This window comes from Lathamus discolor, chromosome 1, assembly GCF_037157495.1.
Source record: "Lathamus discolor isolate bLatDis1 chromosome 1, bLatDis1.hap1, whole genome shotgun sequence".
Taxonomy (NCBI): Eukaryota; Metazoa; Chordata; class Aves; order Psittaciformes; family Psittacidae; genus Lathamus; species Lathamus discolor.
In genome coordinates, this window is record NC_088884.1 from 39,896,453 (window position 1) to 39,913,982 (window position 17,530).

The window sequence follows — 17,530 nt, forward strand, 5'->3', positions numbered from 1 at the left end:
TTCTGTTAACTCTTTTTGTTTGTTTCAGTTCTCTGAACATCCCCTCAGAATATCTGTGCTTCATGAGACTTCTCTCGTAAGTCCCTTAGTTACTCCAGTGAGCAAAATTAGACTAAATGCATCCATGGTGATTGTGACCCAAAAGAGCATTCTGAATCTATAACCTAGAAGCACAAATGAACTGCTTTGCCAGTGAAAGCAATGTGAGGTTTTTAGGGAGAAATAATGTCACCTTTTTAGCCAACTGGTACAGCTGGAAGAATTAGAGAGTTTTGTTTTTTTGTGTCTGAAAGTTACTTAGTTTTTCCAGCTGTATCAGCTAGTCTTATCAGAGATATTGTCTCTCTCTACAGTAGTCTCCATTATATTCTTAAACCCTTCTAGCTACAGTAGTAACACATTACTGACATAGGCTGGAATGGCCTGTGTATTAGTTACTAATGTGTTAAAAGCTAATTTGGATAGACATTATTGAACAAATTTGGGAATAATCCCTGGGCATATTTAAAAGACATGTAGTGGTGGACTTTATAGGTTAATGGTTGGACTTGATGATCGTGTGGGTGTTTTCCAACCTAAATGATTCTGTGATTTTATGAAATATGCATAGTTAATGTTTAGTAGTTCTGTTGCATAAAAACAACTTTGTACTTTATATCCCAATAAAAGAATAATCTGGAAAAAAAGGAACCTGTCTAAGAGAATGAGATTATTTAACTGGTAGGTTTAGAAAGAGCTAGCAGTTGCTAGCTGGGGGGGAAAAAAGAGGTTTTCCTCCATCATATGATGTGGAACACATACTTTACCATGAGTGGAGTCCAGAAAGAACACTAGGATTTGGAGTTCACTTTTTGGCAAATCCACCTGTGGGGTCTGAAGATGTTTTTAAGAAAAGTGTGTGTGATTTTCTCATTGTGCATCAAAGCACATAACGAAAGCCACCTTCTCTTCTTCCAGTCCTTTTAGACTATTGGGGTCTGCTCTGTATATTGTTTATGACTTGGTGTCATCATGGGTTCCTGTGGGTGATACAAGCAGACAAGTACTAGCTACTAGAAATATATATGCAAGAAAATCAGGCTTAAGGTTTCCTTGGTCAGGCAGAGCAGTGGTTGGTGCTGGCTTGAACAGTGGTTAACGCTGGCTTTGTAGAATGCCCTAAATGTCTGTCTGTCTGAAGATAAATCACTCCCATCTTCCACCAAGGCTGTTTTTTAAGTGTAAAATGTGATTTGGTATGTTTACAAAAAAAAACCTGTAAGACATGTTGAAAATCTCACAATTAAAATGATACTGTTATAATATTGGGCTTATCTTAATACTCAGTAGTATATGGTTCACTATGTGGATGAGGGGCTTTTTTGCAAAATAAATCCATGGGTTTGCTCCTTTGCCAGAATAAATCCTTTGAGCCTTTATCAAAGTGAAATGGTAATAACCTGCTAAACAGTATGAAAGAATTAGGTGATAAAATAAAGAATGAATTTAATAAGTACACAGTTCTCAAATTATACCTTGATTTTGAAGTGAATGTGGAGACCTTACCCAACAGTGATTTGATAATTGTTGTAAAGTATTAACACATTTCCTTTATTTCAGAATCTCTACGTGAAGCATGTTTTTAAATTATACATTTTAAAATTCAGCAAAAGATCAAACACCAAAATTAACTATGCTGACTAAAAGCATATATTCTGTAATGTGAAACAGACTGTGAGTAATAAGAACTAGATGGAATAGGAATAAGATGTCTACCCACCACCATACAGATAACTTATTTACCTTGTAAGCTCTCAACAGCTGGAAGAAATAAAGTTATCTAAATAGTACCCAAAGTAGCTGGAAGCTATAAGTACTGCTACAAATATATATATATAATATATATATATATATATGTTTAAATAGTGGGGAGTTTTAAATTATCACATAATGTCTGCATAAAATATGCAGGTCTGATATTTTTATTGTAACGGTCTACAGGAATTTTGATGTAGTTGCGTAAATCGTATCTTCCACACAGAATTTTATTATGCAGTCTGTTTACAGTTTTTACGCTTAATGCAAAGCAATTATAGTGATACTGTGGGGCATGGGGAAGATAGTGGAAAACAATGAAAAAGCATGTTAAGAATAAAAAGGTATTATATGAAATGTAGTCTCAAACATAGCTTGAATGAACCCTGACAGAGCTGATATGGCTGCCTGTTTCCTGTGCCAGGAACTACCAAGGAACCCCACCAGGAAGTGTGCTACAGAGCAGGATCACATTACACCCTTGTTTTATGGTTCATTTCACTTATTTAATGCAATTTGAGTACCTGCAAAAAAAGAGCACTCTAAAAAGGGGATGTTTATTATTTGAATATATGTGATTTCTTTGACTCAAGTAACTTGGGTTTTGGGGACACCTGATGTGCCTAATGTAAGGCAAGGCAAATCAGTACAACCATGCAGCAGGTTGTACAGCAAAAGCAACATGTTTCTGTATTCATGAAATGTAAAGAATGATGCAGGTGGTTTGTATCTGTACACTTTGCATCTCTGCTTTAGTCAACCAACTGTGCTACAGTACTACAACAACAAAAATCATAGTAGTTTTTCTTTACTACTCCAAGTAAATTTTAATACAGTACAGCGGTTTATTAAAATTATGTAGAATAAAAGGGTTGTTTAGTGTTCCAGGTGATTTATAGGGCATGATAAAACATTCCAAAATCCTTGGAAACATGGAACATGCTACAGCCTGTATTTGGTTTGACAAAGCGGTGTTCGTACGAAAGAATGTTTAATGTGCTAACTAGATAATGATTCATCAGTTCTGGCACAGGAACTAATTTTTGTTAATGTAGGACTTAAAAATGTGTGGAATGAACAGCTGGATACCACAGTTGTGGCATGCCGTATTAAGTCTCTGTCTGTTTTTCCCTGTAGTGATCTCAGTATGAACAACATTACTAAGCTGCCCTCAAACCCCGTGCACAATCTCCGCTTCCTGGAAGAGCTGTAAGTATCATTGTATCCTTGATGGGCATAGTTAGCACTAGACACATTCCTGTGTTTGTCTCTAGTACTTACTGTGGGAACCAGATAAAACGGTGCAGGAAAGCTGTCAGCCTGATACTTCTGGCACATGCGGAAACACTTAGTTGAAAAAAACCAATTGCTTGTGATTCTGGAAATGAACTTATAAAAGAGTTACCATGAGGCTACAACTTCTCTAAGCAGAGACAGAGCCAAACAAATTAAAATTTTTAAACAAGGGCTGTTTAAAAGAGCTGGATTGGTTTTTGGAAATAGTTAAGCAGCAGGATATTAAAAGTTTGAATACTGGCTCATGTTTATTAAAATCGCAAGTAAAGCTATAATCAAAACCAAAACCTGCTGCCTCATTCTGCTTGTGTCAAGGACAATTGAGTCCACATTTCATAGTATCAAGGCTTCTTGTCCTAATCACTTTTAATTACTGTTTCCTTACTCTTAAATTTAGCATCCCTGAAGGCTGACTGTAAAATGCAGAATCCTGCAAAAAGCTTAGTTAAGCTATCTATCTAGTACGTTCACTGAGGGGAAAAAGTACACTGCAAAAACTAGCTAATCAAGCGCAACATCAAAAGGGGAATGCACGTTTGAAGTGATGGTGACTAACCAAAAGTGAAAAGTATTGTGCATTCATGAGACCTGGATTTGGCAATGACCCTAGTTATGATGGCCCAGGCTTAAAAGAAAATTCAGGTTCCTGAGGAGTGATGGAGACTCTGTAACTGATGCACCATAGGTTGTGTGGGAAAAAGCTGGCACCCCCAATTTGCATGAATATCTCTAAAAGTTGATTAGAAGAATTGTCTAGGCATCCAGCCTCCTATGAAATGTGGTTTATAAGCTTTTAAATGTGAAAGCCTCCTTTTTTTATAGCATGTTTGGCTCCTAACACACCATAAAACCCATGTAAGATATGCAAAGTGACGGTGCTGCCCTTCTTGCAAAAACGTGGTGTATTTTAAGCAATGAAGTGTGTACCGTCCTCTGTAATTTGGGTGGCTATTGCACTGACAACTTTTGGTGTCCTTGTGAACACTCATTTGAATTTTGCTACCTGGTCTTTGAAAAAAAGAAAAAACAAATAGGAAAGAAAACCCAGCCTATTTTGTAATGCTGTCTCTGAACAGTACTCTGTTTGCAGGCTGATTTTCCTTTCCTGTCTTACTTTTTTTACTGGTATCACTTGTACTTAGAAAGCATTATTGCTTTGAGATCCCTCTCTTGCTTTAATTTCTGCTTTTCTTTGGTTGTCATTGTATTGCTGTTGGTGCAACTTTCAAGTATCATACAGATACGGACATAACATCACACACAAGTACTAACAGTATCAAGTGCTTATGAAATGAATTATGCCACAACGACCTTGCTTATGGATTTTTGCATCATGTTCATGTTTACTTGTCTAATCTCTTGTCAACTGTAATAACCCTACTAAAAACTTCCAAAGAGAGGTTTCTCTCCAGTCATTAAAGAGGGGCAAAAAAAAAAAAAAAAAGAAAACCAAAAGTTTGAGCTTTTCCTGGAAGGAAATTCTAATACATTAAGCCAAGTTCCCTTCACTCTTTCATTTTACAGCCTAAAGTTGGATGACCCAAATAAGTAAGACTTTTGTCGCTGTTTGAGAAACTGTTCAGCAGTCGACTTCATCTTACTGATCAAGACCTTTGGTAGTGTTCTTACCTTATTCTTGGTTTGGGCCTACGTTTTCCACCAGAAATATTAAACTGCTATCCTTATAACCCTCCTCCAATTTAAGTAATTCCATTCCTTCATTGCTGGTAGTACCAAGAAAATACTTATTTATTCACTATGTTCTGTTTTACATAAATGCAGTCAGCTCCTCCATTCATTTCACACAAGCCGATAATTTCCATTTCTCATTAATTGTGCTGCTGTTTTGTGAAACCCTTCCAGTTTGTATTCACTTTTCAAATAAGCATAGGAAAATTAAGCCTTTGAAGAGGTGAGGTAACTGATTACCTTGATGCTGATTCAAACCCATTGTGCTGAGAGATTTTTTTGGTGCTCAGAGGCATGTAATACATTTCAGTCTAGTATTACATAGAAAAAGGTAGACAATGGGAAGAGAACTGGATATTCAGTTTTAAAGGAGGGGGGAACAGCCATTTGTAGTTCCTATGCCCCCCTCTGTTAATTTCTGAACAGCAATTGTACACATGAAAATTATTTTGCCACATGATTTTTATTCCCAGTTTATCTGGGAATTCGTAGGACTACAGAATGGTTTGGATTAAAAGGGATCTTAAGATCATCCAGTTCCAACCCCCTGCTATGGGCAGGGACACTCTCCATTATATCAGGTTGCTCAAAGACCCATCCAACCTGGCCTTGAACACTGTCGGGGATGGGGCAGCCACAACTTCTCTGGGCAACCTGTGCCAGTGCCTCAGCACCCTCACAGTAAAGAATTTCTTCCTAATACCTAGTCTATATCTCCCCTCTTTCAGTTTAAAGTCATTCCCCCTTGTCCTATCCCTACATTCCTTTTTAAAGTCCCTCTCCTGCTTTCTTGTAGGCCCCCTTTAGCTGCTGGAAGGTTGCTAAAAGGTCTCTCCGGAGCCTTCTCTTTCCAGGCTGAACAACCCAACTCAGCCTGTCTTCATAGGAGAGGTGCTCCATCCCTCTGGTCATCTTTCTGGCCCTCCTCTGGACTCTGTCCAAAAATTCTGTTTTGGTTATGTGGCTTAGTTAAAGGCACCTATTGTAAAAGATAACTTGGCCCATAGTGCAGACATTGTAAAATAAGATTTTATGAGATCTTTATACCAAAGCAATGTTTCCATGAAATTAAAAGGCATCTTATCTGCTTTTTGAAATATAACTACACTGGGAGCTTAAAATGCCTTTTTCTTTTCTTTTTTTTTTGGGGGGGTGGGGTTTAGTGCTGAAAAAAGAGTTATTAATCCTTTTATTGGAGGTCTGATTCAGAAACCTGATAAAAGCTAACAGTTGATCCCACTGAGTTTTATCTTAGATCTTATGTCCTAGATCCTTGGCTTGGCAATAATAATAAGGCATTACCCCAAAATAACTGGGGTAATGGACGGTTATTTTGACAGTTAAATGACGGTTAAACCAGTTGTTTTGACTCTAAAGCAAGGATGTATAAAGGTTTAGCCACTTCTGATCTTCTAGGCTCAATCTGATCCACTCTTCCAGGCAAGGTTAGACACTTTTGCCAGCAGCATTCTTGCAATCCTGATGATCATGCTTTGTATTTATCCTTAACCAAAGACTTTGATCACTGAAGTGCAACATATTGAAACTTCTCTGTATTTTTGAGGTGCAAGTTCCTCTAAAAACTTAGGAAAACCTCATGGTACTTTGAATACTGAACTGTTCTAGCTCCTGAAATGTTTAGTTTGGAGCAAGGTCTTTTATTTGTGAAAATGATGGGCCTTTCAGGCCTCATTTTCTCTTAAAGTGCATATGATGGAACTCCCACCAAGAAAAAAATATGCTTCAGCTGCTTGATTATGAACAAGTTGCTCTGCATGAACTTGTACAACACCATTAAGTCAAATGCTTCATTATAAATTCAAAATAACTGCAGATATTTATCAGTATGCCTGAGTCCAAGACTCAGTCTCATATAGAGGATTTGTAAATGCGTGTCATTCTACAATATGTGTAGAATGGCTGTATTAATAGATCAGTAAATTAGAGTAATCCATGAAAAAAAAGGTTTTTAAAAAAGTGTGAGGAATTACGGAGGGTGGGAATTCTAAGCTTTTAAGAGGCAGCTACATATGAGTGTCGACGTATCATTTGGTGATTGGTAACACTTCAAAGCAGTGCCTGAAACTGTTTTATTTTCTAAACTGATGTCTTTATGAGGTCAAAGAAGAAAGCCAATGATAATTTGAAACTATTTGAGTCAGACCAAACTGCAGATATCTCCAACTAGATATATTTCTACACATACAAGCATATGCGTGTGCATAAATATATGCACACACCCCCACACATGCACATGTATAAGGCTTTAGTTTTCATTTTAAACACGGAAAAATTCTACCGATAAGGAAAACTCCATGTGATTTTTAGTACTTTGCTATTTTTCAGCAACTTAAAATAGGCATTTTAGTAAAACAGCAACAAAGGGCTTTTTTCTTACAATTGTTTTACCTACAGAGTAAACCAGTTCCAGATAAATTTCACTTCACAAAAGCAAGCAATGAAGCCACCTTCAATTAATTGTAACCTACATACAGGTGCAAGAAAGTTTGCTGACACACATGTTGTTTCCTAAAAGAATCTTGAAGGCAATTAAATGTATATACAACATTTTTCAGATTGATCACGGTATTATTATAGCAGTTATCTAGGCAGTGTCTTTAAAAGGGCATCTTACTACAATACTGAAGTGCAGAATTACAGGTAAAATATGTACGAGATATATCATGTAAATCTTACCATGATTTGTGTGGAAATCCCTTTACACCACAGAAGTGGTCAAAAGGCCACTGTATACATGAAAATGAAGTCCTAAATTACCAGGCATAATCCATTACCATCTGTTCTTATTTATTGTTTTCCCTTTACTTCTCTCTCTGCTTGCTCTTTCTTCTTACAAAGAAGTTTTCAAAGCTGTTAATAGGAATTAGGCGTTCTTTTCCCCACTGACTTTGAGCATTAGGACTGACCTCTGATCATTTACATATTTGAAAAGCAAGAGCATTATCTCCTGGGATCTTGTACAGTCTTTATTTTTGTGCTGGTGCAGGCACATTATGGCTAGCACTGAAAACTGACTCTGTGCTTTTTACTATTATGTAGGCTAGTAGAAAACATGAAAGTACTGCAGCCATAGTCTAAAACTTTTTGGAGAAAGTCAGGAAATATTATAAATTACTTCAACAGCCTTTAGACAGGATGCTTGATAACTAAAATCTTTCTCAAAGTTTAAACTGCGTAGGTTTAAAAACCTCCAAGGCAAAAAAAGTAAAACTACCTGCCAGTGACATGCGCATCAAAAGTAAAAATAGAGTATCATCTAATGGTCTCAGACTATCCGCACATGCTTCCTTCCTATGACACTTAAATACCCTTTTACAGTGCTTGCACAGCAGGTTTTAGTGGAGCTGTTCTCAGTGGAAATTTGCCTTTGCCACCTCTGTCAGCTAAAGTTTCAAGAACTTTCACTGCTAAATGACTTACAACGCCATAGGGAATTTCAGAGCTGGGCACAACCTAACAAATAAGTTGTGAATTTGATTTCTTCACATAAATGGTGAATTTGATTTCTTCACCTCATACACGTAGAGATAGTCTGTTCAGACTATGCCACGCTTGGTGTTTGTCACTGTGAGGTACCCGCCAGGCAAGGGGCCCATGGTACATCGTCAATTCTGTTGCTGTAAGACAGACTTCATTGATACCTTTGAGGCTGTGACTCCTCAATTTTGCTTCAATACACCCAGGAAGGCACTCAAAGTCCAAACAGCGGGAAGTGCACCAGTCACCTTGAAGTTAACCATATATCCCTAAAAACAGTGAGAAGATGTTTGTCTAGTTAATCACTTGGAAGCAATTAAGGTATTTTTCCCCCTTAGTTTTTACATACACATTTAGGTTTACTAGAAGGGAATAAACCCAAATGTAGAGGATTTCTCCTGTACAAGATAACAACTTGTAACCTTTACATTAACAAAACAAAGGCAATGATGTTCTGGAACTGTCACTGCCTTTGTTGCTGTTCCTTTTTGCCACCAGAGCATGTAACAACAAAGAACTCTGCCATGCGGATGTGTCAGCCTGACATCCTCCAAACTGCCCTTTTTGCTGCCTTATCAAGAATGACAAGATGAGGAACAAAAAAAAAGGAGAAACAACAGAGCAAGTGCCTTACTAAACCCGACATGCTCACATTGCTTGTTGAATAACTTGTACTGACAGATAATTATTCTGGAAATGTTAATGCAGATTGCATGGAGCAGCCTTAACACTGGAACTACTGTGCATCTGTGGTATAAAGTGGCAGAAGGGGAGAACATGGGGGAAGGAAAAAGAAGTGAAAGGAGTAAGATACGCATGCAAGCGGAAACAGTAAATGTTCTAGGTTGATATCCAAGAAGCCTTGTCAGTGCTGCTGTGTTGCTCTTACTGAGCGTTTGTTGAAGTTTATTTTTGGCTTGTAGCTTGTAAGTGCTTTTTGGAACTTGTAATATACAATCCGGCAATATTCACTATGAACTAGTTTCAAATGTCAAAGGAAGAAGTTCTTTTTGTTTTGTGATCAATCAGATAGTGACATTATACTTAATTAAACTAAGGTGAAACGCTGCTTTATTAAATGTGCTATATATCTGTAGATCCTGAGGCAGGATTTTAATTGAAGTCTTACACTGTGTGCACGGCAGTAGCAAGTACACAGAAATAATTTCCTTTTTTGTCAGTGGAAGTTCAGCCTATTTGTAGACTGCATGATCACAGGGAAGTGAGCACTTCTGATCCCTACACTGTTCAATTTTCCACTTGCTTAGGATTACACATAATGAATTCAACCAATATCACATTTCTACCTCGTAGGTTCACATGCAAATATGCAAATAAACCCAACACCTTCTCTTTAAGTTGTTTTATGGATTTCCAGACAGGGGTGGCAGTAATTTCTCCCCTACTTCTTTGATACTGCTTCATTGTACCACTCAGAAAACAGCAGTAACCTTGAAACTTGTTATCTGCACAATTTATGTCCTTTGCATATCACACAAGAATGACAAAACAGCTGTCACATTTTTCATTATTGACAGTTTGAACAAGATGTGTTGTACTGCAGTGCACTTCAGCTGGCCTGTTATTATTCTTTTTAGTTCTTATCCTTTACTGGCACTTCTGGGATAAAACCAAACCCAGCATCAGAAGCATAAATAATGCTTGGAAGACCCAGCCTAGGAAATGTGATGCATGCAATCCAGCATTTGTTGCTCCATCTTGCTGTAACGTTAAAACACTGAGAAAGCAATTTTAGCAAATTTCAGATTTTCCTGGGAGTAGTGATTTGGTGCCAGCATTCTTTAAACACAGGAGTGAAGTTATGTCTCTTATTGGTTGTATCCTTGGGACGCACTGCTGGGAATCAGAGTGGGATCTCCTGACCAGTGTTGGAGAACCTCCTCAGAGTCAGCCTTGCTGCAGTCAGAAGGCAGGTACCTGGATGCCTGTGTTGCAGAAGGGCCTGTTGGAGCCCTATAGAAGGGTGCCGCCTTCAGTGCTGGGAACAAAATGGCTTGTTCTCAGCACTGGCTGTGGACAGCTTCACCAAAGGAGAGATCAATTGGCTTTAGCAGTTACTGGATCACACTCATGCCATGTGCAGAAAGAGTCTCTGCCTTTTATAAGTAGAGAAAGAAATACTGCATTTTAGACCATATCCTTAACTGACAAAAATCTGTGATCTGTTCTATCAAAGCCAGCTGAAGATCAAATGCACACTGATTTCATTCCAACTGCTTGAGGTCAGTTGAAGTTATTTCAGTTTACACCCTATGAGAATTTGGCACATGCATTTTAAAAGGCAATTAGGCCCTAAAGCAAGATCAGAGTGTGTTATATTTTCATTTCCAACTAAACTGTAAGTAGCGATAAATATAATATACAGCACAATTACGACTTGCACACTCCCCTCCTCTCTTTTAAAGAAAGGATAATATCTTTACATTTTCTTCTTTGATCTCTCTCAGCATCAGAGTTATTAGTATATCATTTGACCCACATTTCTTTTTATATTATTATAATGATTACAGTTTTAATTAACATGACAGAGTGAAATATAAAAAGATAATTAAAATACAGAATAACACTTAAGTTCCTAGTCTAATAAAGTAATTCCTAAAAAAACATTTTGAAATATATATGTTGATATGACCCATTAGTTAACCAATAATTAAACAGTAATTAACCACCCATTCATTCATTTATATCGCATTGGCTCAAGAATAATTGCTAGTACGTATCACATTAAACTCTTATCTCGAAATTTTAGTTGACTTGGAGAAAGTGCTTTATGAGTATCTGCATTGTCAAAGCTTTTCTGATACACAAGAATATTTTGTGTAACCTATTTATAGATGTATATGTAAGCTGAAGAAAATTATGGTCATAGAAATATATAAATTATATATTGGCTATATATTTATATAGCTGGACTAAATGTATGTGTAGCTGTGTGCTTGTGTATCTTAAGCTTGACAGGAAAGAAAATCGAGCTAAAGTTTCAAGACTGGTAATTCTTCCTTGAACAGAGGTGATATTTTTATATCCACAAGTTGTTTTAGAAAGGGATTTGTAAATTTATGTTTTCCTGCTATACTTCCATGTTGTTCCTCCTCAAACACCCATTTCCTTTATTAGAAATAGAGATAATAGTTTTAGGATTGGTACTAGTGCTATTGGTACAATGCCTCAGAGAAAAGATGGTAAGACGAGAAGAGTTGAGGTAGGATGCAAATGAAAGCCCTATTCCTACTTGTGTCAGCACAAATATTTCCACAGACATCAATGAGACTAAGATTTCACCACGGATCTTTATCAGTTGTTAAGAGCAATTATGGCAGTTGGAGAGGTAGATCAGGCTTTTAAGAAAGAAGTTTCAAATTACGAAAGAGAATTACTGATCTGTACCTGAGGTATTAAAGACACAATCTATGATTACATGATTTTTAATGGAATTTTCTACATGGTACACTAGTGGTTTAGCACCAAATTAAGGAAGGTTAGTGCTATGTAGTAACAGAACTGTCCATGCTGTTGGGGTTCTTCACTTTCTCAGGCCTTCTGTACTTTCAATTTCTATTCACAAATGCAAAGATTTTTCACCAGTTTCTAGGTTCTTCTGTGTAATTCCTTTTCAATTATCTGTCTGGAGAGTTTGTTAGTTGCAGTATATAATGTAGAAAATGAAAAATAAAGCATCTGTTTTCCAAGAAAATAGGCAAATACGAAACTGACTGAGTTGTGTCATTGATGTTAACCTACTCATCTTTAAACCTGCATATGCATATCCAAATTCATGATAGCATTCCCTTAACATGTGCCATCTTTGCTCTCATTCCTTAAACAAAATCAGCAAACCAGTGAGTGAGTAGAAACAAAATGCAGAGTCAAAGGGACATCAAAGCAAGATACTAGTTCAGGGAATTAGTTTTGTAGAAATCCCTCAGTATCTTCGTGCTGTTGAAGGGTGATTTCATATTGCACTTACAGTTACATTCTGTAGAGGATACATGTGGACTATTAAATACAATGCAACGTAAGTGATGCAATGATATATAACCTAATCTGTATTAAAGGGCATGCCCTGGCACTAGCCTAGAAACTTTGAGTCACTCTCATATTGCTGTTACAGTTTACTGGCATAATAATGAGAGTCCAATATATTAACCATAATTTTGAGTGTAATGAAATTCTACTTAACTGTATCTGTTCTGAAACAGAATTACAACAGATTTCATTGGATTTCCACTTCTCAATAGTGGAGCTTGACTCCTTTCACGCTTCTTATTCCTGTCGTATGTTAAGCCACACCAAGATCCAGAGTGTCATCTATTCTCCTACATTACAGCACCTTACAAGATTTAATCAGTAACTTGTTCCAGAAAATTCCATTGTGCTAATCCTGTTAGAACATGGCGTGAATATTAATGAATATAAACATAAGTTTTTCCCAAGGAGACTATTATCTTCCTTTCATGTCCTTCCTATAGGTTTGATGCTACCAGATTTTGAAATACATTTTATAGATGCTTATTCAGCATTTACTGGATCTTACTCCAGCAAAGAAGGAAAGCAGCCAGTACCCATATAGTTCAGCCACTGCCCACTGCAGATAATGAGGAGTAGCTGGGATAGATTTACCACACGTTGTTTCCACAGATAGTGAAGAAGTGCTTTCTTTATTAAATGCCACAGTTTTTTAGCTGTAGAGAGAAGACTTTTTAGTGTTTCAGGTTCACCTTCCATTCCAGCAGGTAATGAGGGGATGCTTGGTACAGGGCAAGGCTTGCCCTGATGCAGAAAAAAATACATGCACAAAGCAGTTTTGAGTTGGAGAAGAAAAAATGTTGTATTAAAAATGTAACGGAAATAGTTGACTGTGCTCAGTCACAACTTCATGTTTATTTGCTTTTCTCTGAGGAATGAAGTTTTTCTTTTCAGACATAAAACAAAGTAATGCAAAACTCTCTGATCATTTTCAGAGCTTTCAGTGGGTGTCTCCTTAGTTGTGCTGTCTTTGGGAATGTTCTTCTGATTTGTTGACCGCAATTTCTCAGAACTATTGCACTGCAGGAGAAGTCAGAATACACCCAAAGGGTAAACAGAATCACACAGTCACAGGATGTTTTGGGTTGGAAGGGACCTCTGGAGATCAGCTAGTTCAACACCCCTGCTAAAGCAGGTTCACCTGAAGCAGGTTGCACAGGATTGTATCCAGGTGGGTTTTCAATATCTCAAGAGAAAGAGACTCCACAACCGCTATGGGTAGCCTGTTTCAGTGCTTTGTCATCCTCAAAGTAAGGAAGTTCCTCCTTATATTCAGAGGAAACTTTCTGTGTTCCAGTTTGTAGCCGTTGCCCCTTACCCTGTCACTGGGCACCTACAAAAAGAGTCTGGTCCCATACTCTTGACACCTACCCTGAAGACATTTGTATGCATTGATAAGATCCCCTCTCAGTCATCTCTTCTTCATGCTAAACCAGCTCAGCTCTCTTAGCCCTTCCTCATAAGACAAATGGTCAAGTTCCTTAATCATCTTCATAGCTCCCACAAGAACCAGGGCTTGCAATCATGAGGCTACTTCCAGCTGTCCGTAGAAGGCCTCATAGACTTCCTCCTTCTGATCAGGGTGTAGTAAACACCCACAACAGTGTCACACACATGTTAGCCTGCCCCTTAATTCGTACCCATAAACTCTCAACTCATTCTTCATCCATTCCTAGGCAGAGCTTGATATATTACACTTGCTTTCTCACATGAAGAGCAGCTCCACCACCCTGCCTTGCTGCACTGCCTTTACTAAGAAGTATGTAGCTATAAACAGATGTGCAACACTCAAAGGAGAGCCTAGACACACCTTTTCTTAGATCTGACCATCTTTATAAATTGCTGCCATTTGAAAGGATGGAGGCAGCATGCTTTTCTCTCAGCTCATTTATTTTACATCTTTTAGAAAGAAACATGCAGTAGTATGAAAACTTAGCCTATGTTTAAGCCAAAAGTGTCCTAGTCTCTTGGCTGGTGGCAAGTAAGTGAGTACTGAGGGAAGCATGGGATAATGCTTCTCCATAAACTTTTACAGCCTCTATTAATTTGCAAGATTACATGAAGCAGCATAAGTAAAATCTAATTCTAAAATAATAGAGCTCAAAAGATATGATCTAAAATCAGTAGTGCTGTGTACTTTTGGTTACTTTTTCATTAAAGGGATATGATGCATTTAAGCCTAAACGTACTTAATGAGATACTTCTAAAATAGTCAGAAATGCTGGAAATAAATAACCTTTAAAAACTGAAGTTGATCAAACAATAAAAGCCAACCATTTGGTTATGTGAGCACTATAAACAAGCTTGTTCATTCCTGCCCTCAGAAATCATTAATTAAATGCTGATCTACAGAGACAGATAGTATGTTTACCTTCATCTGTTTGGGGAAAGCAATATTTACCCATCCAGACTAAAATCACTACCCAAAGTCCATACAAAGTTCAGTAAAATACTGTGCAGTTTCCCTTAAATAATTTAGGGTAATGGAAAACAAAATCTTTGAAGTGGAGAAGAGTAAACCCTGACAGATACTTGACAGGTACTGTAGTGTAAACAAGGGGATTAATGTGCCCCTGTGCCAAGGCTTGAATAGAACACAGTAGTAGCAAAAAAAACCCACAAGAAGGCGTTAAAAATGGTCAGGAATAAATAAACCAAACTTAATGAGCTTTACAGCATGCCTTAAATAGCTGATGTGTTAACTTTAATCCAAGAATATTGAAAGAATTAAACAACAATCCCAGTGAATCATTTTTGCTGACTTTTACCAAATACCACAATGCTGGGGAATTCTAAAGGCCTGAGAAGGTGTTCCTATTATGCCAGTGTTCGGAAGTGGTCTCATGGAGTGTCTTGGGAATAGATAGGTGGTTTGCCAGAAGTCAGTCCCAGAGAAAATCACAAAAAGGGCATCATGAGAAACAATTTAATATGTTAACTGAAGGGCAGACAACATCATTACATAAAAAACAATTGTTGCCAGAAGTCTACCTTTTCTGATGTTGCCAGTTTACTTGGTACGAGTACTACATGGACATACACGCATTATGGCATTTTATGATATATTTGATGTAGCCCTCTGCTGAAATATGTAGGGCTGTATCTGATGAGCATGATCTTCTGCTGCATAAGAAGAGCAATATGGTATAAAATAGTATTAATCACTGGGTGCAAAATTAGTGAGAGCTCTTTCCAAACAGAAAAATATTCAAAGCAGAATTTCAAGAATGACCTGAGGTTTGAAAAACTCATAAGGAGTAAATGCAGGAGATGCATCTACCAAAAAGAATATTAACTTGTGGTTCCTTCTCTCTGAAGTGCTTGTACAAGGCACATTTAATAATTGAGAAGTTGGGATCTAAAAGGAAAAGAAGCAGAATATAAAACAAGGGTTGGAATCTGAAACAAAACAAAGAGAAATACATCTCAGTTTAACAGTACTGGTAACTGTCACTTAGAACAGCTCAGGAACATGGCTCAACATCCCTTGCTTACAGCTAACCATCTGTCAGCTTTGGATATTCCTCTAAAAGGTGTTGAAGGTGGGGCCATACAGAAGGATCAGGCTTTAAGGAGGTATATTGTGTGTGGCCAGATGATCCAAATGGACCTTACAGTCAGAATGACAGTAGTTTAATCTGGCAAATCTCCTGAAATCACTTTGACAGAAAACCTGGCCAGAAAAGGAAACAGGGGAAAAAATTACATGGAAAAGTGTAAGCCATCAAAGACCAGCTCAAATACAGCCGACTGCAGTACAGTCTCACTGAAACCATCTTCAGTGTCAGTGAGATGCGTAGCATGTATATGTATAGGTGTGTTTCTGTGCTTAGGTATTTCTAAATATATTAGATATAGATTATAGGCATGACAAAATGTCTTTAAATTATGACACTCCATTTTCAAAACATGCCAAACAAAAAGGCTTACCACAGAAAGCCACAATGATGCTCTGAACCTGGGAAAAATTAGTATTACATCTTGAAACAAAACTTGAAAGCTGCATAGTGTCCCAATTAAGTTACTGCAGTCCTGCCTTTGCAACAGGGAGGAGCATCCTTGGTAACTGCCAAAGCCCTTCTCCAGGAGCGTTTAAACAGGTCTGATTTTCTCAGCTAGCCCATTTTATGGAGAGCATTCCAGTTCAAACAGGCGGTATGAACATGTGGCGTGTTAGGCAGTTTGCATGGTGACAATTACGAAAATTGCCACAACACAGCCACTCTTAAGAGGGTCTGGTGGCCTGAAAGAGCACCGCCTTATGTCTTTAGGTGTGTGAGCTTAGTTCTCTGCTGTTTGTCAAGCTTTCTATACCTCAGTACCTGTACCCGCCTTTTTCCAGTGAAGTTTTGCGGACTCCTCACTTTCTGGTTTATGCCAGGCTCATGTCCAGAGTCATGTCCAGTCGCATAATTAAAATAAGAGAGCAAAAGGGTGCTGTGGGGATGAAGCAGTCACGGGTCTTCCCAAAAAAACTCTTACTGTAAACTCGGATCAGCTTAGATAGGTCCTGACCCTCTGTAATCAGTGACCCACAAATGGCATTTACTTTCAGAGACCCAGTGCAGTGTGCATAATCAATGCACACCTGCTTGATCCAGCAACAACCCAAAAGTCATTGTGATTTTGGTTCAGAATGAAAGCTGAAGCTGGAGAAGCCCCTCAAACAAATACAAGCTCAGCCTGTGAGTTCCTCACCTTGGAGCAAGAGCGAGCAGGGTTTAGTTCACTCATTTGCCTGCAGGAATTCAGGTGCACATGCCCAGTTCTCAGATGTCTCAACATCAGAGTGCAGTGTACTCCACAATGAGAGACAAGTTCGGCAGCTCTGTCTGAAGTCAAGTGCCTCTGCAGAGCACCATTAAAATAATTGAACAGAGAGAGGAAGAGCCACTTGCTCGGAGTTACAGGTCACATCACCCAGCAGGTGTGTGTACAGGAAGAGCCTTTTCCACACACTGAAAATGGCCTGAAAAGTCTTTGGAGCTGGGGTCTGGAATCATGTTTTCTTTCTTTATGGCTCTATTTTTTTGCTTTTATTTTCTGTATGAAAGAGGTGTCTAAAGAAGTATGCTCAGGACCCTGTACTTAGCCTGGGGCAACTAAACTCCAAAGAAAGATGTTTAAGGGCCAGTCACTGCTGGATCTTTGGGACTGCAGTCGTTAGCAGGCGGCCTCTTTCACAAACAGTATTGGCAACTCTGGT

General features: G+C 38.1%; 1 protein-coding gene across 3 annotated transcripts in view; it reads left to right on the forward strand.

The window, feature by feature from the left end:
• Positions 1-17,530, forward strand: part of LGR5 (leucine rich repeat containing G protein-coupled receptor 5) — a 91,720-nt gene that overhangs the window by 33,929 nt on the left and 40,261 nt on the right. For 2 of the 3 annotated variants that reach the window (XM_065668994.1, XM_065669013.1), the window contains exons 2-3: positions 29-76; positions 2,932-3,003. In XM_065668994.1, coding sequence (XP_065525066.1) covers positions 29-76; positions 2,932-3,003 — 120 coding nt within the window. The remainder of the gene's footprint in view (positions 1-28; positions 77-2,931; positions 3,004-17,530) is intronic. The other variant, XM_065669003.1, reaches the window with a different exon arrangement.